The sequence below is a fragment of the Passer domesticus genome, chromosome 2 (genome assembly GCF_036417665.1).
Source record: "Passer domesticus isolate bPasDom1 chromosome 2, bPasDom1.hap1, whole genome shotgun sequence".
In the NCBI taxonomy this organism is placed as follows: Eukaryota; Metazoa; Chordata; class Aves; order Passeriformes; family Passeridae; genus Passer; species Passer domesticus.
The window spans coordinates 71,154,196-71,180,938 of NC_087475.1; the positions used below are offsets into that span (position 1 = coordinate 71,154,196).

At 38.2% G+C, this 26,743-nt stretch overlaps 1 protein-coding gene across 7 annotated transcripts in view; it reads right to left on the bottom strand.

Moving 5' to 3' along the window:
* CDK8 (cyclin dependent kinase 8) overlaps positions 1 to 26,743 on the bottom strand; it is a 70,181-nt gene that overhangs the window by 31,854 nt on the left and 11,584 nt on the right. For 6 of the 7 annotated variants that reach the window (XM_064409166.1, XM_064409167.1, XM_064409165.1 and 3 more), the window contains exons 2-4: positions 18,004 to 18,079; positions 7,112 to 7,222; positions 3,886 to 4,026 (exon numbers count right to left, since the gene is read on the bottom strand). In XM_064409166.1, the coding sequence (XP_064265236.1) occupies positions 3,886 to 4,026; positions 7,112 to 7,222; positions 18,004 to 18,079 (328 nt within the window). Of the gene's footprint in view, positions 1 to 3,885; positions 4,027 to 7,111; positions 7,223 to 18,003; positions 18,080 to 26,743 lie in introns of those variants that run through there. The other variant, XM_064409171.1, reaches the window with a different exon arrangement.

Consider the following 26,743-nt stretch of genomic DNA (forward strand, 5'->3'; position numbering starts at 1 on the left):
CTTTGGCAAGAGATAGGAGGAGAAGAATGGGAAGCAGAAGCCCAGCACTCTGTTCCCCACTTCCATACTTCATTTGCCAAGTGGCAATTCATCTGTTCAACACCCACTCACACAAGGCACAAAGAAATAGGCCAGAGAACGTAGTCTGAAGATTTAGGAACAAAAATAATTTTATACTACTGTCCCAGCTTCAGTACTACAAGACATGTGAGAATTCCTCTAGGTTTTTTTTTGCTGGAGTTTTTTGGGGGTGATGATGGCATGCTTTTAAGCACTGGCTGCACTGTGGAGTATTTCAAATAGCTTAGGTGCCAATTCCATTATTAATGTAAATTGCAGACTAATCTTACTTGCTGTCACCACACAGAAGCTGTGGAACGGTGTTCATCTCTTATCTGAGACTGGATCTTGACTGTATATTTAGGACTACTACCAAAAAATTAAATAGAGATGCACTTTCAAATGCTAACAGGCATGGCTTAAAAGTTATTGTACCATGCAAAAGGACCTCTTTTTTGAGCCCGTTACTTGAAAAAACCTTCCACGCATGCTGTGAAGTGCATGCTGTCTTTTCCCTTGCTGTTGAAGTTGCATATTGATGAAAACAGATCTATGGCAAATCTTCTGCTTATGCTTATTTTAGTGTGGAATAAGAACTTGGAGTAAAGGAAAAAGCACAATAGCTGCATGTTATAAAGTGGAAAAAATACTCAGAAAAGAAGTCAGCAAAATGCAGTAGGTTACAAGCATGCTTGATAACTAAATTCAAAATATTATTAAAACTATAATTGATGCACTTTGTGGTAATTATATGAAGTGTTCTTATTTCCTTCCTGCTACAGTCAGAGCATGAATAAACAATCTGCTTTCAATTGCTCTCAGCCATGAAATTTAAAGAGGGTGAAGAATGTGCAAGTCAAATAAGAAATTTTAAAAGGGCTGGCATTTAGTTGTTGAAAAATTTTACTGGTATGTTTCAAAGACTCATGGAAAAGTTAACTATTCAAGTATAGTAGTATTCAAGGCAGTATTCAAAGGCAATACTATCAACATAGATTGTTGATACAATCAACATCTCCCTGCTCTGATTGAAATGGTGAATTGGCTTTTAGGTACCCAGTGGAAGAAAACCAGTCAAGTATTTAAGTTACTGCAAAGATTTGTACACATTTCCTTTGTAAAAGGCACACCATGACCACAAACCCCACAACAGACAACAGATTTTACTTTTTTCATACAGAATTCAGTCACTTTATACAAACCTTACATGAGTTGAGATTTCTTGATTTCAACACTGCGAAGACAAATTTCAGTCTAAGTTTGTGTGATTTCAATAGCTGCTACATTTTACTGTCCCGCTTGTAGCAAGAAAGGAGTTGAGGTTTATGCCATACTTTGTTTCTGATTAGAGAAGTCAAAATCTAAAAAAACTCTAAAAATTAGCTACCTATAAGCTAACTCGACTCAGATGTCTTTAAAAATACACCAAATAAAGCCCCAACAGACAAGCAACCCAAACCCAGAAAACTGCACTTAGACAGAAAGTAATTATACAGATAATCCATACCCCCTAAAAAATTCCTTATCCAATGAGAGAATAATGGAATTTTTTGCCAAGTACTATACTCTTTAGCCTGCTACCAGCCCCAAGCACCATCACTCTTATAATGTAGTATATGACATGAAAGCAAGCATGTTACTTAAGCAGCTCTGTGGGTGTATCTAAACCCAGGAAAACAAACATCTAGAAACTACAGCAATACCTATAGTTTAAAGGCACAGTAGGAAAAACATGGTAAATCTGTCCAGCCATCCAATCTGGAGTTAAAATTGATGATTTAACACTGATATTCCTGAAGAATAATGTTACAAGTATCCTGGAATAGAAAATCACATCTAAGCATTAATGTCAGTTATGCTGCTTTGAATCAAGATGTTAGTGAAGTCCCAATTCTCAAGCTTAACCAACAGGCTCCTGTCTTTCCAAGACAAAACATTAGGCAGAATCCCTACTCTTACTCAGGCTGTTTCCAGACCCTAAAAGCAAGCACTGGCAGGTGTGATTCTGTCTTTTGTTCTGCAGGAAACATGTGGCTTCTGAATTCAGCTCAAGCTGGACAGCTTTGAAATAACAAGTGCAAAGGTTTCCACGGACTAGGTGGCACAGGCAGCCCCTGCACAGCTCTTACAGGATTCTCACCAACACAGCGTGACAAGGTTCCGGTGGGAAGACCTCTCAGTCTCTGCCTCAAGCTTTTCGTCTCTTCCTCAGATTATCAAAAGATAGCCAATTGTGATGGTGGATTTTCTGCTGGAAGGAAGCTTCATGCTGACTGAGACCACCAACTCATTTCACAGAAAATAAGATGGCAGTAGTTTTTTTGCAGTTGCCAACTTAAACTGTATCTGAGCTACAGCCCTAGATGTGAAAGGCTCTGTAATAAATTACCAATCTCCTGAGCCATCCAGTTAACAACATGCCTGGTTCTTTTAAGCTTTACTTCACGTTCAAAAATTTTCCAAAACTGTAGAAAGTAAAACATCAGACAATTTTTTATTTTTGATGACAAATCATTTGCTTCCTGTATGCCTCTTTAAAATACAGAAGTTATCTAAGTAGTAACATGCACTGTGTATTTCTATATTATGTTTTGCTCCACTACTTCATGAGTCATGACAAAGCCACTAGAATCTTTTTGATTCTTTCCCCTCAGTGCTGAGGCTTTTGTTCCATTTCTAAAACCAGGAGCAAATTAAAACCATCCACACAATCACTGCAATAAAGCAAAATCTCCTTGTATTTCAGTTCTGAAAATTCTACTTATCAGAGATATACCTTTTGCCTTCTGTTCAAATGGAGAAACTGGCATTCTGTAAAAGCATTTATCAGGCATGAAAATAGATGTCAAAAAACTAGTCCTTGACCACATTTTCAGGAACACTATTAAAGCTATTTCAAAGACAAAAATTGACCCTGGAGGACTAGTAAGGAATCCAGACTTATTTCACCAAACACAGAATATCACTGGCAATAGTGACTCATAGGAATGAAAGGTTAAATTAATGATACTTCTAATTGCTGAAATTTCATTCGTGCATAAGAGTATCATATATAGGTGGTACACTTAGAAGTAAATTGAAAAAAAAAGAATGCTATCAAAGAGTAAGAGCTACAGACAAGTGGATCAGAGGAATTACCCAATTTCAAGACAAGAGACAAAAAAGACCAGTTAGCTGTGGGCCTATTTTGAAGGCAAATTTTTAAGAATTGGTGTCATTCACCATTTGAAAAGAATTTGCTGGTTAAAGACACTAACTCAGGTTATAAATATTTTCCTTATATTGTAGTTTAGATAAACATTAGTTTACTTGCAGAAATTATCTAAAGTTGGCGTGGCTATATTGCTGGTAGATTATAAACATTAGGAGAAAATAATGGCTTTCAAAAGTCCCTTTCCTACATTAAACTGATAATTTCAGAAAAAAATCTTTTTTTCAGCAGTTCTTACAGCCAATCATTCTCCCCCACCTACACCAAAGCTGTATTTAGTTATTTATCTTGCCTGCAGTGATACTACTAGAGGCATTTTCTGTACCTCAACGTGCCTGTTATTTAAATAACCCATTTAAAACAGTTTATTTAGAAAATAAAAAAACATAAACAGCTATCTGATACACTTGCTCTCAAAAGCATATCAGATCACAGCCAGCTTTTAAAATCCACTCTACTAATCAAGGCCGTCTGACTGCAGTGTAAAAATATATATTTATTAATATATGCTCTTAGCACCAAGGCTTTTGTTTCCCAGTGGTTTTTCATTAAGAAAAACAACCCTTGCCCTCAATTATCATCCCAGTGCTAAAACCCATTGAGGATCCACTTACCAAATCCCTGTGTAACACCCAGTTAGCATGCAGGTAGTGAATACCATCTAGGATCTGATATAACAGCGACTTCACCATTCCCCGAGGTAACTGAACTGGTTTCTTGTTTGCTTTAGAAGCCCTGTGAAACTTGATTATGTGCTGCAAAGGGGAAAAAAAAATGAAAATAAAAGAAGTGCAATGTTTACGCAAAAAGATTGCCATCAACTCCTTACACAGACTTCTCAGGGTTTTTTCAACCTTTCATAGGTTTTTCCAAACTACAAACATGTGCCTTATGTACTAAAAAATTAATCATGTACTAAGTAAATGATCATTGTCCCAAACCAATCTCTCAAAAATTAAATCAGTTTTTGCTATGGTTTAATCCCAGAAGGCAGCTAAGCCTTGCAGAGTACGAGGAATAAAAAACCAATATGAACATCAAAGCACATTTCCTTTTAGATCATTGATCTTTGCAGTTTTAGAGGTATTTTTGTTCAGGGAATTTTTTTATTAAGATAGGCTGATATCCTGTACATCAAACCACAGAATTACAGGTGTATTACCTCCTACACTATTTTACTTCTAAGTTTTCTCCTATAGTAATAATGACTGTAACATTCAAGACCTAATGCCAAGCAGAATTTTTTACAAAATGTATTAGGAATTTTATACATTTAAATCAGAAGCTCAGATTTATTCCTTCTTTATTTACTATACCCTTACAGCACACTACTCTCAAAACAGAAGCTGTTAACAGAGCAAGTCTACAAATCTGTCCATCTGAAAGTCAGCCACCAAGTCTGACACAGAAAAAGAACCTTTAGCAATTCTAAATTTAGACACAAGCAATGATGTCTGGCACTGAGGAGGAGCCCAAAAGGATGTGTTGTCTTAGCACTTAAGCCCCAGGCGTCACTAAGTTCAACAGCAAGGTGTGCCATAGTCATGGCAACCATTTCCATCTTTGCCTCCTTCAAACACAGAAGCAATCTACAGAAGAAACTTCTTAACATATTCACACTTTTTTTTCTGTAATGGCTCGCACTTGTGTGATCATCAAAACAGCCCAGATCTTGTCTGCCAAAACCTGGCACCAAACTTTTGTCGTGTGCCCTTCCTACATTCCTGACCCCCATATTCCAGGTGCCAGTTAGCTAACCCAGCTATCTAACACCCTTTGGGAAACTGCCTTTCCTCTCCTGCTGCAGCCCAGCTCCATACAGCCTGCCCTCCTTTGCTTCAGGCAGCCAGGCTTGGCTTTCCTGTGAGGAACAGGCACATTTCTGCCCTGTCAATGGCAAAAATGGAGATGCACAGAGCAAAAAAACATTTATGAAAATGGGACAGACCCTGCACTGTCAGCCAAGCACCACATGCAGAATCATCTCTCAGCCTGAACCACAAGATTGACCTCCTCTCACCTCTCTCTTCCACCAACTCCAAAACAAATGTTATTCTCATATAGTGGACAGAGAGAAGTGACTCTTCAGAGACAGGAAGCAAAACAGATGGTTGTCCCAGACTTCTTTTGCTCCTGCTCTAATACACTCAGTATTATCTAGCTCTTTCCCAGCCTAACTTAAAACCTGCTGTCCTAAATACACAAGTGCTGGAACACTTGATCCATGGCCAGCTCTCCGGGGCACAGAGCCAGCCCAGTCATTGCAACCAAGCCTCTCACATCCAGATACAGTGAACAACCAGGAATTGGTGCAGCTGGGGAATTCTGAAGTTCATACAGGTATATGCATGGAAGCATAGAAGTCAAAATTGAGGGTCATTTCTAAGTTAGTTACATACAAATCAGTGTTTCATTAACAGAAAGACTTCTGTGGTGATTTAGGTTAAGCATGAAGCAAAGCAGAAATGTATAAATACAACAAGAACAGGTTATAGTAATAACACCCCTAACAAATATGAAGCCTTGTAGCACATTTTGAAACAAAAAACCCCCTCAAACGTTCCTAGACCTCTGTAGCTTAGCATATCAAATATGGGGGAGTAGTGGAAAAAAAAGTGCTCTTATTCTTCCATCATGTTAAAATAAAAACAAAGCTAACCAACTGTACGCCATTTTCCCAAGATGTCATTGTTTCTGTTTATCAGCCTTAAGAATGTCTCAACATTTCAGCTGTTTGCTAACTTTTTTGTCTCTGATCTTATTTTGGTAACAAAACCTCAATACCACGTATCAGAACTTCCAAGACATTTAATTGTAAGAAAGCGTCTTTCCTTTAGCTTAGCATAAAGAAAACTTACAAACTAGTTCTTAGGCAAACCAGGTAATTCCAAACTATAAGGAAAACTGTTTTTAAAAGAAATTGGTTTGTGCTAAGTGACATGCTCACAAAAAAACAACTCATGATTCATAGTGTGCCATTGTCACATGTACACATTCATAAAAAATTCACCCTCGTTACAAATTGTTTTGTTGCACCCTTTGATATGAATCTTAGCCTCTTTTGAGGTTAGCATTTGTAGAATTGAGAGCAGTGCTCCTAATGTATGTCAGCATTAATTTGAGGCACACACACCTTTCTTTCAGGGAAGTCAAGGCAGCATGGTGTTTTCGTTTTTTACCATGCTACTTTATTTTTTAAGTATTCCAAATTGATATTAAGCTTACAAATACTGAGTTAACACAGGAATTAAGTATATATCTTAAAACAAATTTACTCTGCCTCCAACAGGTTTATATTTTAAAGCTGTATCTTGCAATTAGGAATAAATAGCTTTCCTCCCAAACAGATGGAATTCCTGCAGATGAGATGAGAAAAAATTTTCCCAATGAAATGTATGAATTAAATATACAGTGTCACTGCTCTCATTTGTATTCAGAGATGACAATCAATGAAACTAAAACTGAACCATCCTATTCAGAAAAAAAAGTTTGTCATTTTTCAAAGGGAATTCACCTGCATAATCTATACATTTTCCTGCACCCCACTTTTGCTGTAATAGGGGTTTATATCTACATTTATTTAAGTAGACTTCTAGCTACTGAGAGCTGATTTCTGCAGATTTTTTTGCATTTTTTTAATCTTCTTAAAGAGATCACAGGTTAACTGTATGGTGTGTTTTCTTAACATTTTCCATTGCCTTTCCTTTAGTATTGAAAATGCTTCCAACAAACATGGAGTAAGCAGCTATGCTGTGCTTAAAAATTATGTGTCTCCCTTGACCCTGTCTCTCTGCTGCAACTAAAACTCTAAGCCTGGTACCTACAAACAATTCACCTTACCCAGAGGTCATGCTCAGCGTAGTCAAAGAGAAGCCACACTTTTCTGTCAGCATGAGAAAGGAACACCTTTTGCAGAGAAATGACATTTGGATGCTTGAGCTCCCGCAGCAACTGCAAAAGAAAAAGTCCACAACAGTTATATCCATACATCCAGGGTTGGGATACTTAGAACACAAACAACAGAAGCTGGAATCTGCAAGCCACAGAAAATCACTTTTTTTTCAAAGAACTAGTCATTAGTTTTAAGCCAAAGCTGAAAGCAGGTCATAACTCCCTCAGGGCATTCACTTCCCACCCATTTTCTAAAAGCTCAACTCTATGTAAACCTCATTATTATCACTCTGCAAACAGCCAGCTGTGGCATCTGCCCTTTTGCACAGGCTGTGATCTTCAACAGTCCTATTTGGGGCACCCCATTTTCTCCTCACTCCCAATTACCTGAAAAGGCTGCATTTTCAGTGCAGTCATTTGAATGGGATGGCTGATGTAGAGCCTGCTAATGCAGTCAGCTAAACCAAGATGTGGTTTGGAAGGTGGACTCTGCTGATCTACAAGGTCACTGCTCTCTACAGAAGAGGGTCCAGCTTCTTGCCACAACACAGACTACACCAGTTAGTACATTCAGAGAAGTCACCCATAAAACAGCACCCAGTTCAAGAGAAAAGTATTCTGGATGCAAAAAGGCTGGTGAAAGGTAACCTGGTATGGAGCTAAAACAAATCAGGGTACTAACAGCAGAGACCAGCCTAGCAAAGGGACACACCTGAATCTTCTTTCAGTACTAGTGAGCCGCTAACCAGCTCAGCTGCTTCAGAAACTACAGTCTGAACCCCAGCAAAAGGAAAATATAGATGAGATAGAGCACAACAACTGAATGCAGACAGCAGTCTATTTGAGGTCTACTGCTCACTGTACTCATTCAATTGCTAAGAAAAAAAGCTTTATCTAAGCAAACTGTGGTTAAGTGTAACTACCTAAGACTAGTCAAATTCCTGCCAGTTCAGTGTGCCAAAAAATTATTTCTTACTGAAAGGAATGGTTAGGGTTTTTTATTTTTAAAAAAAATGCCAACAGAAAATGAAACCACTCTTTGAAGATAGAATTTACTTCTGAGACAATATATTTTCAATAAAATATCATTTTCCACTACATAAAAAAAAATATTCCCTTCTATTTATATCTCTGTCACAAGTGCTAAAATTTTAGCTGCTACTGAGATAGTAAAGTGGAAGTATATATGCGTGTGTTTGTTTCCTTCTTTCCTATTTCATTTGAGACAGACTTGCATTATGACTCACTGACCAGTCTTCAGTATGCCATTTCTTGGAAAAAAAGGACCTATAACCCACAGAAATTTTACCTCAAGTACAAGATCAAATAGGGAGATAGTGTAAATGAGACAAAACAGAAATAGAAATCAATGCAGAAGGCTGTAGAGTTTCAGCATGGTTAAGCTCTAAGATTTGTAAAAGCACTACATCAAGGCATTTGAAGGCAGGATCCACAAGAAGTATGGAATTCTTTAAATGCTTGTCATTCCTAGAAAGAATAAGAGCAGTATGGAAAAACCAAGAAATGCTTATTTGCACTTTTTTATCAATTACAGGTGGGGATCGCCTGTGCTAATTTAACCCCAGCCAGAAGTTAAACCCCACAGAGCCACTTGCTCACCTCTCTCAGTCAGACATGAATGGAAGAAAAAAATGCAAGAAAATGTGTAAGACAGTTAAAAAGTGAAAGAAAGAGGAATTAAACACCACACCCACAACAACAACAAAAAAAAAAACCAGAAGCAATGCAAAGGTAAATCACATATGACTTCCCACAAGAGAACTGGTGCCCAGCCAGTCTCCAAGCAAAGGCTACTCCTCCAAAGGGAGGAGGGGCAGGGATGGGACGCAGAGAAAGCCACTGTACACTGTAAGCAATAGCCAAAGCATTGCTGGCTTATCAACACTGCTTTAGTCACAAATTCAACACACTCCACCAGACAAGCTGATGTGGAGAAGATGAACTGCATGCCAGACAGGCACAGCATCAAAGACCAGCCTCTCAATGGTGAACGATGCTGCAGGGTTTAAGAACACACTATGCCAGTCCTTACAACAAAGTAATTTTTCTTTAATCAGCATAAATTCACATACTAAATGTATGCAAAAAAGTTTAATTAACTGTACCAGAAGATTACATGGCAGTTCAGCAACTGTGCATCCATACCAAAATACTGTATTTCCTGTGACCTAATGGACACATCTGTACCAGGTACAACAAAATACTCATTGATGAAAGATGCAGATACTAGTCAGAGCTCTAAAAAATAATGTATTGTTCCCTTTTGTCTGATCCCATTTTAAGTCTCTCCTACTCCTTATTCCTGAGGTAGCAGCTATCACCTACCTAAAAAATCCAACCTTTTCACATGAAATATGATTCAGCTTGGAGAACACACAGAAAACCTATCACCAAAGCTGGCCACAAACATGAGAAACTTTTAAGTAATGCAGCAGAAAGATTCCCTATCTGTGTAGTGAGGCAACATAGATAGAATTCTCCCTTGTTTGTTCTAAGGTAGTCTTTGCAGACTTTGAGATTGACAGCATTTCTTGCTTTTATCCTCCCCACTCCACCGTGATCATTCCCCTTCCTGCCTTTTATTTTTCCTCTAAACATCCCAGCAGCATCCCTCTCAAATACCCAAAACCCCACTGTCCTCCTAAAAATCCCATAGCAACCTGCTTTCCTTCTCATCAGTCCCAGCTGACACTCAGTCTTCAAGAACACACCTGAGAAGTTCCTTCTGCAGCCCATCACCATTGTGTTAGGATTTCTGGTCTTTGCTACTGTCACTGACAGCATTTCTTATTGTTTGTGCATCTGTGCACTCAGTTTATCATTCTTGCTGGTTTCTGCCTTTGCCTTTTGTGCTGAATAACTGTTAAATCCACATTCTTTCAGTTTGCTTAAAAAATCTGATGGGTTCCATCAAAGCCAGACAGCCACAAGCAACCCAGTGAATAGGAAGGCTAACACACATCAGCAAACCATCAGCATAAGGAAATGATTGCTGCAGTGGGACAGATGATTCCTGAATCACTGTCTTGGAAAGGTCAAAACACTCAGTGACAAATGCAAACACTGTCTCTGAAGAATCTGAAAGAGCTCATGCAGATGATATTGCATCACATGCGCTGCAAAGAGCATTTTCAGCAACCTTGGCCTCCATGAAGCAGGCCTCTCCAGTCCATAAACCACATGCCTTTCCTAGCAGATGACTTGACTTGTGTCCAGCAGCTGACAGAGTTCAGACAAAGTAGACTGCAAGAAGCATGCTTCAACTATCACTTTGATGCCTGCTAATGATAAAGGGTATTTTTTGGCCTAATGACTTTAGCCAACCACTTCTGTCTAGCCTAGCTCAGTTCTATAGAACACAAAGAGAAAGCAGACAAAAATGATGTGTTTGGCTCTCAGTAAATTGCCTTCATTTTCATTTGCATATCACATGATGATTCAAATCTATTTCCTCATCCAGAAAGGTTTCTCTTATATTAGTTAGTCTGGGCACCCCCTTATAAAGAAGGGAGACCCAACAAACCTTCAAAGAAATAGAAATCAGCAAATTACAAAGATGCCCATACATCTGGTTTAGAAGCCCATGTTTGTCCCTTGCTGGTCCTGCCCTTGTTTTCTTACTGTTCAAGACCCAGCAAGGGAAACAGCATCCCTTGGTGCACGTCTTGGGCTCACACCAAGGTCCCTCCACCTCCCTCTTGAAATCAAGAAATACTCATTCCACACAGCCATAGGGCAGCTGAGGGACAGTAAATCAAAGTGTCCCAATGATGCATAAAATTGTTTAATTGCTTCAGGAACAAGGAGAAAGTGAAGTAAAACGGGACGTTATTAAATAATCAACAGCAGCAGTAAGGAAACCAGGAAAACTGCAGCATGACTAAGACCAATCCTTTCTTGCACTAACAATAATTCTCTTTCACATAAAATAGGAGCTGAAGTCAGCACAATTTTTATGAACATGACCTGCTTCTTCTGGTGATATTCCTAAATTTCCTGTGAAGCTCTCTACAACTACAACAATTTTAAAAAGCCAAGACAAAGCACCCTTCACATAAATGAGGATTTCTAGCTCTGCTGCAAATGGCATTTCAGACCTGCTCTTGACATGGTTAACCTTCGTGGTCCACAGGGAATGTTAACTTGCAAACTGCAGCCTTGCAATACTACCATGCTTATTTCTATAATTCAAGTTGCACAGGGGATGTTAAAATCAATTATCAGGAAAAATTATTTCACCAAAATGTTTGGCAAGGACTGGAACAGGATGCCCAGGAAAGTGGTTGCATTGCCATCCCTGGAAGTATTTAAAAGACATGCAGATGTGTGGTTGCTGAGGGACATGGTTTAGTGCTGGACTCGGCAGCGCTGGGTTAATAGCTGGACTTGATGATGCAGGTCTTTCCAAACCTAAATGATTCCCAAGTCCTGTAACAGAGCACAACTGCTAGAGCAATTTGCCAGGTAACCTGCCCCAAGACTCTCCCCTATGTCAGGACATCAGCTGTTTTAGAAAAAGCAGCTTCTTGCTCTGACCACCTTCCTTTGAGTGCCATGTAGCACTTCTCCCAAGCCCTAGGACAGTCAGAAAACTGGCTACACACCAAGCCACTGGCAGTATCAACTCATTTAAACAAAATCCACTATTGCATTACATGGCTAGTTTGATGGCATAAATTCCAACTCTAATCATCATCTCATGCTTCAAAAAGGCTCACATGAGTTTCACCAAAGGATCAAAAACAAACATCATACATTAACAGTCATGCCATGGCCCTGCAATGCAAAAATGGGCAAGCAGGGCCGTGGAACACAAAGCAGATTGCAGTTGATGCAGAAAGGCAACTTTCAGACTGCAAGGAGAATGACAAATTTTACTCATCCTGTAACAAGTAAGATGCCAGTGGAATTACTGCTACAACAGATGAGTATAGGCATTACCTGAAATATTATGCGTAATTCTGACCTATTCAGGGAAGATAATTCCAACAGCAACAGGGCAAAGAAAGCATAAGCCTACACCCAGAGAAAGGGAAAGGCTACTGCTCAAAGAAAACCAGCAAGCCAAGACAAAATGCTAATAGCCTGCCAAAACAAAGCAGAGAAGAAACAGTCTCTCCCTCTTAAAAATGAGAGCAGAAGAGAGGAGCTATTTTAACTAACTGACAATATTATGATAAGTACAAATGGGTACAAATTAGTCATGATTAATTTTGCCTTAAAGGCTGAATAATGTTCAAAGACTCATTACTAGAATGAGACTCAAACTGCCTTCAGAGATCTCTTTTCCTTACAAGCTTAACTTGTAGCTTGCTAATTTTTTTTAAGTACCCTTTGCTTCTCTCCAACAGCAGGAGCAGAATATGACTCGAGAGATGTTACCCAATTCTACACCACAAACATTTGTTAAAAACTTTCTAACCACTATTCTTAGTTTCCTATGAAACAGTGGAGCTCGAGTGCTTTAAACTTGTTATATAAACCAATCCCCAAATTTTATTATACAACACCTCAAATACCAGGCTGGCTTAGCTGCTATGCATCAGACTCAAGATCTGTTTGCTTCAGTGTAAATACAATTTTAGTTTCATATTCTCACAAGTCAGATATTCCACTAAAAAATACAGTACTAAAAAATAACAGAATACCTGCTGAAAGTACATGCTGTTTTCCTTTTTCAGAGGTGTTCAAATAAAAGCTTACAAAGGCAATGCAACAAAAGTTGTAATACTGCTCACACTAAGAATTTATTATGAAGCTGACAACACATATTTGAACCTCCAGTTCTTCAGACAAAGCAACAATTTCAAAAAAGTTGTATATTTTATTCTTTCAATTTTTTAAAGTCCTAAATGTGCAAAAAAGAAGCCTGACAACACAAAATGTCAAGTGGAAAAAAACCCCATATTTCTTTTTATCTTCCACAGTTTCTAAAATAAGTGAGTCTTATGTGATGTCACATGCAAGTCAATATTTATTAGCACCTTCTAATTCCAAACAGGTTTGAAGTATTAAAAGAGGTGTTACTAAATGTTCTCTCAAAGTAAGGAGGTGGATGAAGAACCCAGATGAGACAGACACTGGATGTCAAGCTTCAACAAGTTCTGCTGTTCACAGAAAACATTATGATTCCTAAGGATTCTAATTACAACATTTAGTCAGCAGCTTTGTCCTGCTGTCACAGAATTAAAAACAGTGCTACACTCCACACAAAATCTCTCAAGAATACGATCTTCAGATCAGTAATGTAGCTGGGTAAGTACTCAGTCAAAATTGATATTTTCCATACCACATTAAACTGAAGCATTTGAGAATCATTAAACATGACAAAAAGAGTCAAATTAAACATCTATCTTCCTCAGTACTGTCACCTTTCACTACATGGAAAGATTGCCAGGAAACCTTAACGCGCCCTCTGACATGAGGAAGGTTTGGTCCTTCGCGTGGGAAACTGCTTTCACTGTTAGCGTGGAAGGGACATGACAGCCCCCAGCACCTGAGGAACCTACACCCAATATTTTCATTGCCACACAGCTGGTTCAGGATCTCTTCAGGCTTAGGGTTAGGGTTTTTTGTTCCTTACCAGGGGAAGGTGTTGAAGAGGGTAAAATCCTGGTGCTACCCAGTTTTGGTTTCTACCTCATTGGGTCCCTCTGGCTGCAGCGATCAGAGTCATCCTCAGACTGGCTATGAAAGAGCCTTTACAGCCTTCTTCCACCCCTTCCACTGGCAGAAGGAAGACAGACCTGATAATCACATGGTGAGACACTGTTGTCACCCAGGGCATGGAAAGCCCAGTGTGTGAGAAGGACCAATTACTCTCCAGAGGAGTCTCCTCCACCAAGGTCAACTCAGGGAAGACCACTCACCAAGAGCAGCTCTCTTCTTACTTGCCATGGGGACTGGGCCTGCTACTGTGCCTCTGTCTCTACCTCTGCCACCCTCTAGCCCAGGTGGAAGCCATGGGGACAGTGCAGATGCAGAGATGAGCAGGCCTGCTGCAGAGGCTCTCCCTTTCACAGGAGATCTGTTAAGTAACAGCACATCCAAAGGAATGGTTCAACTCCGCTTCCTCTCTCCACAAAACTGCTCTTTTGCTCTTTGGCAAAGCTGAACATCCAACAGTCACAATCACTAGCTCCAACACAGAGGACATCATCTTTTGTGATAACAGCCTGCACTTGTTAGAACAGGAAACATAAAATCCTAGGAATGCCTCCAAGGCAGACCGAAAGAGCAAAAACAACCAGAGAAGCCAGCTGCTTATTGTTCTGTAGTTTTCTGTTCCATCCCTGGCAGCCTCAAGGCTGTTTTAACTCACACAAACTGACTATGGTGTTTAAAGGACACAACACAGACAGGAGACAGCCAGAGCACAGCACTGTCCACCTCAGATGTGCACTGTCACTTTCAACATTTCCATCACTGAAAGCATGTCCTACGACACCCAGCACTTCCTCTTCAGAGCAAAGACAAAAATTAATGCTATCAGATATTTCTGTTGACCTAACCAGGCACCAATAAACAAATTACATGGAAAACTGGTAAAAAGAAAAAACAACAAAACAAAGAAACAAAAACAAAACAAAACACCAAAAAAACCCCAAAAAAACAACCACCCAAATGCCTCATAGCTCCCTCAACTAAACAAAACCTCAGTCTAAGCCAACACCTCGCTAGCCAAAGGAAGTATATGCAAGCAAAGTACTTGCAAACCTGCTAAAACTGAATGAAAAATGCTGATCAACACAACACATTTCAGCAAGTAACTTGGTTGCTTCAAAAGCTAGGACTCATGTATAGGAAACTGTCCAAGCCAAAATCATCAAGCTCTATTAAAAGCCTGGTTAACTACTTCAGCTCTCTACAGCCTTGAAGAATTCTCCTGCTTTGCAAACTGTGAAATACCATTTGCTGCACTACTCCAGGTGGAGAGACTTTAATGACTTTCTTCCACGTGATTAAATCAGAAGATGAAGAATCAATCATTTGGGCTTGTACATTCTGCATATTTTTGTACAGATCTTCTCACCATTCAATCTCTCTGCTCTCCCATCTACCACAAATAACACTCGTGGCATGCTGAACGTGCAGTTTTTAGTGCCTGCTTAAATCCTCAGAAGTGAAATTGCAGATCACAGAACACATACCCAGTATAGCAGGCAGTGCACAGATCTGCAGAGAACAAGATATGAGCAGCCAAACATTCAGTTAAGGTTCTGAAAGAGGCAGGATTCACAAATGTTTACCAAGGGGATGAATGGGGCAAAGATAAGGAAAAATACAACTCTTCAAGTAGCTTGATATGAAACATATTGATTCAATTAGCACAGTAACTGTTAACTCCACCAAGTAAACAGATGGTTGAAGAAAATCAAAGTTCAAATGATTGAAGAAAAAAAAAAACCAAACAAATCACTTATTTAAACTGAGTTATAGATTTAGCTCATCCAATAACTGATTCAAACGTCTGAAATCAGGTCTCTAACCTAATTGAAACCTTTCCCTGTAACTGATGAATTTCAATAGTTAGTTTATTTTTCTTACACCATTCTCCAACTCAGGTGTCTGCATCAAATAGATGTCTTAAAAGAGTAAGTTATGGGCATTTTTAAATATAAAAGTTACTCAATACTCCAAAACTGAAGTTAGTCATCAGAAGACAAAAGCCATGACAGAGCTGTAAAAAGAAGAGTTTCACTGGGATTTATATGGAACTGCATTCTTCCTAGATTGTCACAGAGTAGAATATACAAGCCTCAGCTCTCCAGAGAAACTGAAATGGATATGGCTCATATGCAAACTAAATCATCCTAGTTCCTCCTAATACCACCATGCTCTTAAGGTATTGACGTTAATTTGGATAGTCCAGAACACACTGTAACAAAGTCTGGCATGCAGCCTTGACTTTTTAAGTACAACAACAAATAATTTCATTAGTTATATGTACAGATGACAGGGTATAATACTGCTGGTTAATTCAGTAGCATTTTCACGTTACATATACTCACATCATCAATATAAACCGTATGACTATTATCATCATCAATTTGATTCATTTCCATAGGAGGCTCATTTTGCTCCTTTTATTGATAGAAAGGTGGAAAAAATCTATTTAAACAGAATTAAAATAAACAACACCATTCCAGGGGGGAAAAAATTGTCCTGTTCACTTCAAACAGCAACATCAAAAGAATGGCAAGAAACCAATTCAAACCCAGAAGTCCATGGTCAATTATTAATTCAACCACATTATTAGAAGCCACACGCCTGGAAGCATAACCAGAAGCAAAGTCAACTACAGCTCAAAAAATATTGCTTCAGGTTTCTCCTTCTATCCTACACCTGCTTTTGGGCTCCATTCCTCTCTGCGCTCTCGATACCTGCTTTCTTGGCATCTTTGGTATGTGCACTGTGTTCCCTCCTTCCTTCACCAATCCTGTCACACATGGGTGCTGAGCTGTACTGCTGTTCTCTTCCAAAGGCACAGGTTGCAGCAGCTCAGAGCATGGAGGCAGCACCCCTGATGCTCATTCCTTTTCGATCAATACTGGGGGACTTTGCTGCCCAAGAGGAATGAGGCCAAATCCTTCCTGCCTGCCAGCCAAGTTAATGATTCTCATAATGCACAGAAATTGAGTTATGGTCACAGACAGAGCAGAGACACCTCCCTAACACCAGCCAGGCTTCTCCTGCCTAGTTCAAGTAGCACAAACTCTTCAAATATTTTTAGGTAAATCACTGCAGAAAGACAACAACTTATCCCACATCCCTCTGAAATGGTAGCTGACACTTCCTGAAAGCATTCAGCTTGAGTCACAGTATTTGGAAAACTTGTGCCCAAGTGGCTGAAAGGAACAAAATTTAAGACCATGTTTTCTGCCCTTTTCATTCAGAGTGAATGTCTACAATAGCAGAGGGCTCAGCTTTCATTATTGGACAAAAAGAGCATCTCTTAAAGAATATTGTTTGTGCTTCTTTTTCGCCTCTGTTCAAGGACTAATGTTTTTAATATCACAAAGCCAACTAGAATTTGACAAAGTGGGAAAGCCTTGTACTCCAGTCAATGAAAATTAAATTTAGGGTGAAGTTTTACACTCTTGAGGAATATGGACTGAAAATAAACTATTCCGTTCCCACACACACCCTTGTTAGGCGCATTTCCTTTTGGTAAGCAATTTCATTTGAAACATTTAAAGAACAATGAACCCAAGCAGCAGTAAAACTTAAGAACATACAACAGGTAAGCTTCACAATACCAGGTTTTCCACTGTTTCTTCACAAGGTTCTCATAAACTACAACTAGACTACATTGTTCACCAGTCTCTAACGACATGAAATGCACGAATACAAACCTGAAAAACTAAAGAAAATGTCTGAATAGCATTCACGGCTGTATTACAGCCTCCCAGGCAATAACAGCCTCAGTTTATTCACCTAAATAGAAGTTTAAATGTTTCAATCATTGTAAGCCAATACGAACTAATTTCTTTAGGAAAAGAACTGAAGTACAATACTAAAAGTCAGACCAAATGTGTCATTTAAGTCACTAATGCCAATCATGTTTTTAAACTGCTGCATTTAAATATAATCTGTCCTGAGGCAGGCAGTAAATTGCAACTTAAAAACACTGTCAGTTTCAGACAGCAAACATAACAGGTACATAAAATCTCCCATGACATTTGTACTTACTTTACACCCCTATGATAAAAATATAGCATCCATAGTAGAATAACATGACTGAGCAGAGAAAACCCAGCATGCATGCAAATTAATAATTTTATTAAGTTTGTTTGCAAGTAAAAACAACTGTTACTTACTGCTATTTCTCTGCATGCAGACATGGAAATTCCAGTACCTTCTATCTGCTTTAAAGCGTAATCTTTATCATCTTTCCTGTGAAGAGAAAAAGAAGATTATTTTTTTTTAAATTGCACCGTGAACTCAAAGTGAGCTCTTCAGCACCATTCAGAGATCAGTTTTTAATTAATACAAATTATGCATCTTATTTTCTTTTCATTCTTTATTAGTTAATTGTCTGGATATCCAGCTAAACTGCAAGCTAACCACAACACCTTGATAAAGTTAAAAAATAAGTCTGCTCTCATTAGAATGAGATTATTAAAAAACCTTCTTTTCTAAATGCAATGATTAACACTTCTTCCATTTCTTCCTTCTGTTATTGAAAAGAAGACACAGCAAACAATTAGCACTAGAAATAAGCTGAGCTAGGGCTTTATCTCACATAAATGTATTACGCTAGGACACAGTAAGTCTCACCTATATTTTAATGAATTCTTGAGCAGCCCAGAACTAATGTCACATCAAAACACCTTTTCTTTCCCCTAGGTACCAAACTGCAAATGAAACTGCCAAGATTAATTAAAAAACTCCACCAGATGTAAGAACCACCTCAAGAATCCAGAAGTGGATTCCAGTGGAAGGTGTCCCTGTCCCTGACAGGGGAGCTAGAACGGGCTGATCCTGAAAGCCCCTGCCAATCCAAACCATTTTATGAGTCTATGAAAGTTTGCTTAGCTTCAAACATATACAACACTTGTAAAAGCAATACTGTCACTTCCCTGTACTTCAACCAGTACGTACCTTGGAGTCATTTATTTAAAATGCAAGCCTATTATAACTCCAGCTACCAAAATCAAAATCAGGAAGAGATAAACTGCAGCAAAAGAAGATACTGAATTCTTGTTCATTCTCAGCCTCAAGGACTCCAAAGTTTTAAGAGATGGAGTGCTTGTCTTTCCCACTTGTGGGCAGACATCCACAGTACTCCTGGGGGGCACGACACTGAACAGCAATATTTGCAGCACTTTTATAGCCTCAAACCTCCAAGTTACATAAAAAGCCTTATTCATTTTTAATGACTGCAGCTTTCAGCTGTGAAGAGCCACCTAAAAAAAATGAAATTCAATCATCCTTAAAGCAAATGCAACTAAGCTGTAGTTAAGGATTGGGAACAAATGCACTTGTTTCTTTCAGCTCTCACCATCTGTAAAACTTTGAATTGCTTTATTCCTACTTAAACCACACACTTTTCCCTATTCATCACCAGCTAGGGAACAGAGAAAAAAGTGGGAAATTAATATACAAAATCTGAACACAGATAATCAGGAGAAAGAACAAACGGCAAGCTGGCAAGAGAAGATTTCAGTAAGGGGTCAATTTAATGGATGCAGTGAGATAAATGTTGTATATTTTCTTGTTTAACACAAAAAAAGGCAAAAAAGAATAGGGAAGACAACAACAGAAGACATTAAGCTTCCATGTAATAAAACCCTAAAATTTGCCAGCCTGGAAAAGAAAGAGACAATGCTGAGCACAAAGTCTTATGTGGCCAAAACAACGTGTTACATAATCCCCCAGAGTACATACCTCTACATAACTTAGATGAAAACAAGCCCAAAACCAAGAAACCATTATGATACGAAGCACATAACTGAACAGTGCAACTCATGATGTAAGAATATTACAGGGATCAAAAGCATAAACAGATTTAGGATCAAATGACACAATTTTATCTTTTGATGATCTTTGGTAATTTGATTTTAAGATCAAATTAACACAAACCCATGGTGGATAAGTGTGGCAGTCATATTTTCCGGAAAAATCCCTTTGCCCAGGATTCTTCTCCTGGGAAGCCTCAGAGGAAAAGGAAAACAATATTATCTCATTTGCTTCTCCTGTGTTTTGCTGCTTTGGAATGTGGTTGGAGAGTGTTTCATTGGTTTCTGCTGTGAGTTGTTTTGACTTATTGGTCAGTTGGGGTCAAGCTGTTTCGGACTATGGAGAGTCATGAGATTCATTAGTATCCTTTTAGCCTTCTGTAAATATCCTTTCTGTATTCTTTAATATAACATAGTGCCATAAAAGAATAAATTAGTCTTCTGAGAACATGGAGTCAGATTCATCATTCCCTCCTTCATCTGGGAACCCCGCAAATACAATAGATAAGGAAGTTATGGACCACTCCACGAGCAGCTTCTGAACATAACCTCAAGCTGCTTTACAGCACACAGATAGAAAAAGAGGGACATTTTCACAGCTAAAAATTGTTTTATCCTCTACCTGCCTTAGTAAGCAATGGCTATCCAGCTGTTACTCTACATACATATGAAGCAGAACAAACTGGACTACAGGTTACTCTCATTGCCCTACAAGCCCATCTACTTAGTTTTGAGATGTTTGGAGAGATCTCTATTTCAAGAGGAGCACTTCCACAGAGCTGCTGTTACATGCATTACCACTGACACAACAGGGAGCAAAATGGGCCAGACTAAAGATTCCTCTCATTGCCCTGCTGCTCATCTGCTTAGATTTCACAGTCTTTGAAGGACAAGTCAGTGTTAACATGAGGTACTACCATAAATCTAGCAATATTACAACGAAGCGTGACATACACTTAAGATGGTACAACTATTTTTAATTGGTCAATTTTTTGCCAAATTAAATCTGGACTACAATTTACCATACCAGATGGCAGACTTTCTCTGGAAATTTTTAGGGAAAAATCCCCTCAGCTGTTTCCTAGAACAAAACTGGAAGAACACTCTTTCAGCTGTGTATGTTAACTCTTTCACAATCAGGGCTTTAATGCTGAAATTCGACAGGGTGGTTTAAAGAACACAGCACTTGGTCTCCTCAAAGCAACGAATGAAGTGTCTGAAAATTAATCTTCTCATATTAAAGGCCATTTTTAGAGCTGAAATCAAGAGCTTCAAAGCCCAGTCTTGCTCTGCCCTTACAGTGATCCAGGGCTGAGGGGAATGAACAATTCCCTTGGCTCTGCCGGGTGCTGCATGCGGGAGCCCAGAACAAGTGGCCTCTGCTGGGTCCTCAGCCTACCTGTGCAGTCTAGAAAAAACATAAGCATGGCAAAAAGAAGGAAAACAAATTAAGTTTAGGGATAAAGCACATTTTTAGCACCACGCTATACTGTACTCCAGAATGAGGAAAAAAACCCCAAAGATTTCTAAGACTTAAATTCTCTGAATTGTGCTGGCACAGTTGAGATACAAATAACCCAATTCCTAACCCACTCCTAACACATTCAACTCTGAGGCTGCTAAAATACCATGATTACCCAACTACACCACAAGTACCAGCTTTTCCATTTACAGGAGTAGGAGTAGTTACCTTTAAGCCAAGTGATATTTTCATTGAAAAACCTAATGTAATTCTTTGGGAGCCAAGGAAATTGGGGGAATACTTTTTAAAAGGAGTGCTAAGAGTCTGCAGGAGTGCCAAACACCATGACCAAGCTTATTTTACAAAACTTAAGAAAATATTTTGCCAATAGTCTGTTTAGAATCATAATGCAGCCCAAGGCTTCTCCATGATTTTGGACATGGGCAATTTCCTTCTCTCAAAATAAAGAGATGTTTGAAGATAAAAAGACATTCAAAGGCAAAACAAGAGGAAAAAAAAAAACCAGTAAGTAAAAAGAAAGGAAAGAAGTCCTGTTTATAAACATCTTCCACAGCCAACTGTGAGTAACAAAATGGGCCACTTAGCAAGCTGTATTTTAAGGGCACAGTAAGATTCAATTCAACTAAATTTCTTCCTTCTAACAGAGAGCTCATGTTGGGAAAATCTGTTTCTTTCCCTGCTGCCTGGAATTTAAACATTGAGTAACTTCAGCATCTCTTCCACCTACCAGTAGGCTTAGAGAAGCTGGTCAATCTGCAAACTTATTTTCATACCAATTTATTCTTACTTTCCTTCACTTAAATAGGCTGGTATCTTCAACTCTGTGGTGCTCCTCAGTAGTAACATGCGGCATGACAGCAGCAAGAATAAGAAAACTCACTTTGTACAGTGCTGCTGACAACAGCAGTACTTATTGTAGGAATGAGCAAACTACATAACCTTGTGGAAAATCCTCAGAGGGACAACACTAACATCAGAGGTGTAAACTTGAAATAAATGGTTACCTGCATCACCACTTCCAGCAGATTTTAATGACAGCAACAAAAAAAAACCCTACTAAATGACCATAAAAAAGTATAAAATATGTTGCTCTTACAGTTTGAACAAAGAAAACAAAAAATTGCCATCTTTAAGAGTTGCAAGTTTTTATTATAATGCTGCTTCTAAACATCACAGCTTTTTACATTCTATTGAATTTGGAAGTACAATGGCATCATAAGAAATATTTGGCCTCTGGGGAGAAAAAAAACCTAAAAAAATCTGCACATAAGAAAGGAGGCCTATTACATAAAAAGCAGGTTCTAAAAAAAATTGTTACTTCATCTTACATACCAAAAGTTTTGTAGAAATGTCTTGACACAGCACTACAATATATGTTTTATTCAGATCATCGGAACAGTTCAAAATTCATCTGAGTAATAAATATAGCAGAATAAAGTACCAAAGTCTTTAAATCAGTGATGACCATTCTGAATTTACATTACAGTTAAAAATCTCAAATTCAAAATTTACTGGTCACAATGTAGGATTAGTTTTGTCTATAAAGAAGATGTAAAGTCTGACTGCAGTTAAAAATGAAATAGACACTTCACTTAAGTTTTCAACTACCAAAGGGAACTATAAATACAGTATCTCTTCTACAGAAAACTAAGTAATCTCTTAATTGTTTATGCCTCTTAGTCCCTAAAAATATTTAAAAAATTATAATGAAAGATAAGCCTACTAATAAAACATGTATAGGGTGTTAAATGTTAAATTATGAAAATCAAACACAACAGCAAAGTATAACATTTAGGAGACTTGGCATTTTCATTTTGTGATATCATTCCCTGTTCTCTTCTCCAAAGTCACACCAGTGGTAATTTTTGGTTTTATTTTTAAAGAAATTAGAATCACCCTAGCCATACAAGAGATCCAACGAAGTCTATAGGAAGTAGTAATTCAATTATTGGGAAGCGTATAAATGCACAAATGCAGTTTTTGAAACGGAAAGATTTAATACTTTTATACTAAATGCCCATGATATAACCACAGCAAACATTTAAATACAAACCATAAGAACACATGATTTTCTAGAAAGCACAGCAAGATGAGGACAGACTTGGTATCCATTCAAATGATGATCTGCAAGAACAGAATTATCTATTTCCCACAGATATTATCAATACCACATTCGTGCACTAAATAATCTTGCCAGAATAAGTTATTTATACCACTAGTTCTAATTGTTTTGCATTTTGTACCTATTAACTACCAACTCAGTGTGTTGGAGAACCAAGGGGCAAAGGACACAAGAGGCTCAGGGCCTTCTTGGCATGGGTTTTCACATCACAGCACACTTTCTCAACTACACATTCCCAACACTAGTGGCACAGTCCTGGTGAAAGGAAGTAGAAGAAAACCAAATTAGGGACAAAGTCGACAAACTGGACACACTCAAATCCACGTGAGCAGGTCGGCTGCATTTAAGGGTGCTTAACAGCACTGGCAAATGTCATTGTAAAGCCACTCTGTCATCTGCAAAGGTCACAGTGCACACTGGCAGATTCCCGATCATTGGAAAAGGGCAAATATTGGGACTTTCTCTGAGAAAGGCAAAAGGGTTCAGTGATATCATAGGCCAACCAGCTGAATCTCAGTCTATGAAAAGGTTATGCAGCAAACCCTCCTTGGAAGCTTTAAGGAAAGCAAATGACTGGGAACTAGCAAGGATTTTCCAAGGATAAGTTGTGTCTTATCAACCTGAGTGTCCCATACAATGAGAGGACAGTGAAAAAGCACTGGATGTTACCTTGACCTTAGCAAAGCTTGCAACATGATCTCATCATACATGCAGGGCCATATGAGAGAGCCTGGACAGCAAGCAGCTGCATAGGGCTAAGCTGCTGAGGTTAATCCTCAAAAAGCAAGTAAACTGTCTTTAAAACTGCAGAATGCAGTAGAATTTAAATTTACTAAGGGTCATTGTCACAACAGCTAAGAATGAGAGAAGTTTCAAGTTGTAAAGCCATTTAAATGTATGGAACCCAGTGGTTATCACTGCATACATTTCAATGTACAATGCTGAACAGGTATAACTGCAGAATGAGATATAACAGTTCTATGAAGATGGAGGGTAACAGTCAAATGGCAAAAATTATGTGCATCAGCAGAAAATAAATTGTACAGGAAAAAACGGATACTAGCTACTGGGCACAACAGCTGAGAAGTCACACTATAAGCACCTGACTTCCCAGAAACATATTTAGGTCAAAACTTTTGTCAAGCTAATTAGCACACACAGTAAGTCTCATCACTGACCCTGTACCTTCAGGTAATCCTAAAATAAAAAAACAAAATCCTATAAATCATTCTCTCAAAAATATCTGAGCTAACAATGATGCAATGACAACCACTTCATCTTTTTGTAATTTCCTTTTTACAAAACCCGCTGGTTTTCATACATCAAAATGCTTTCCAATTATGTTGACAAAAAGAACTGAAAAATACCAAGAAGTTTTGCATGGCTTGCTTTGCTAACTGAAACAACCCCTTTTTCATACACACACACTCCTGTCCTTTGTGCTAGAGCCCAGGCACTTGTTTTCTGATGGAGATAAGCTTGTTCTGACCTTATTCAGAAAGATACTTCCAGATTTTTCCCTGGTACACTTTCTGCCCCATTAGTACACTGAAGTGGCCTGCTGAGTGCTCAGATGAACACTGGAATTATCTAAAAACGAAAAGCAGACATAGCAGAAGTACAGCAGTTCCTGTCCACATTTAAGATGATGTTAGGTTATCTTCTAACCATAACTTTTTTTTTTCTACATCAGCTGGATGCAGTGCATTCACATTTGCCAGCTAAGTGCAGCACCCTCTACAGAAGAAACTATGACAACTGGAAAAATTCACCATAGCTAAAGCCACATACTTTTCAAAATAGGGAAACAATACAAACTAAAATTATGTTCTTCTCTTATAGAGGTTTAAGAAGGACTTGAAAGTTATTTTACTTTTACTGATGCTCTATGCATATTATGAATATAAATTCCCAAAATTTGATTATTCTACAGATACTTAATTTTACAATAGCCACTCATGGGTTTTGTCTTGTGAACACATTTAACTGGTTAAAATAAGCTGGACGAAACCAAATCAGAAGATAAATATTAGCTCAAATTACAGCTTCTTCATTTGACTGGACTTAAAAACATTTTGAAAAATGCAGCAGTTCTATAACATGCATTAAACCTACAGGAAATAGGTTAACATTATCTTCTCTATTATAAACTGTGTTTCACACAATCAAAGCATGACTATTTTTAAAAGTTCAGATTTATTCAAGCCCTGAGTATTTAAATGTATTTACAACCAGCTTAAAGTTTATCCCATCATAAATTCTAGCTTGTTCTTTTTAAAGAAGAAATCTGCCAAAAATGAGATAAAATCCCAGATTTTGTCATGAAAGCCTCTTATATATTAATATATGAGAAAGGATTATGAATAATACAACCCAGTCAGAAAATCTGTGAATCTGAACTATTTTTTTAAGCATTCCAGCTAAAAAGAATAGTTTACAACTCCTCTCTCCTCTACAAAGTTACCTTCAAAGAGAACATGAAAATAAAGGAACATCTCTTTCCAGGATGAGAAGGAAATAAAGTGCAGCTGGTACTAGTTAATCAGTAGATGAGAATAAATTCATAGTTCATAAAGTAGTGGGACTTCTTTCATATTTGTCCTTGCCACTAAAAGCAGTATCTTCCACCCATTCTAATACAGATGCCAGCATTAGGACCTCTTTAAATTGTCACACACTTAAGGGTGCTCACTCCCAAAGGGGAGATTTCAGACTGCTTCCCTATTTATACAGAAATAAATGTTATTTACTTCTTCAACTTCAAATGAAAGATACACTTAAAAATATTAATAAAAATGCATGGAAGCATGTTAAAAATAAACAAAAACGAACCAAACAAAAACCAACAAAAAAAAGTGGTGAACAACTGTCTAGAATCTGCTAGAGTTGAATGAAATCCCCAAACAATACAGCATCCCTGCAAAACTTGCACATTGAAAAACTCAGAAAAATTGACAGAAACTTCATATTTCATTTTAATTACCCTGCTGTTCTCTCCTTTCTCTTTTTTTCTGGAGATGCAACAAAAATAAATGCCTTAATGCTAGGCAGTGATTATCTTGCAAGTCTGTCAGTAAGTTCTAGCAGAATAAAAAATTTAACTTAAGGTCTAGCAGAAAGATCATATTAAAATGTAAACATTAAACAATCCAGCAGAAGAAAAAAAGATTTCTCTCTAAGACAAAATTTCAATAAATTTGCATGGTAAGGACTGGGTTTTTTCCCCTTTTGGAGACGTGTACATGATGCACAGAAAAAGCAGAGGCAAAAGACAGCAAATGCAAAAGCAGGGGAAAAAAAGACAGTTTGTGCTCTCCATTGTTGCTGTTAGCCCCCTGCTGCCACCCCACCCATACAGCTTATCCTGAAAGTAATGCTTCAAAATGTGTCTAGTTAACACTTCAATATGCAATTTTTAGACTGTGTGCTCTAAAAATGCAAAAATAAAAACGTTTACAAAAGCATAGAAGTATATAAGGTGCAGAGTTTTTCAC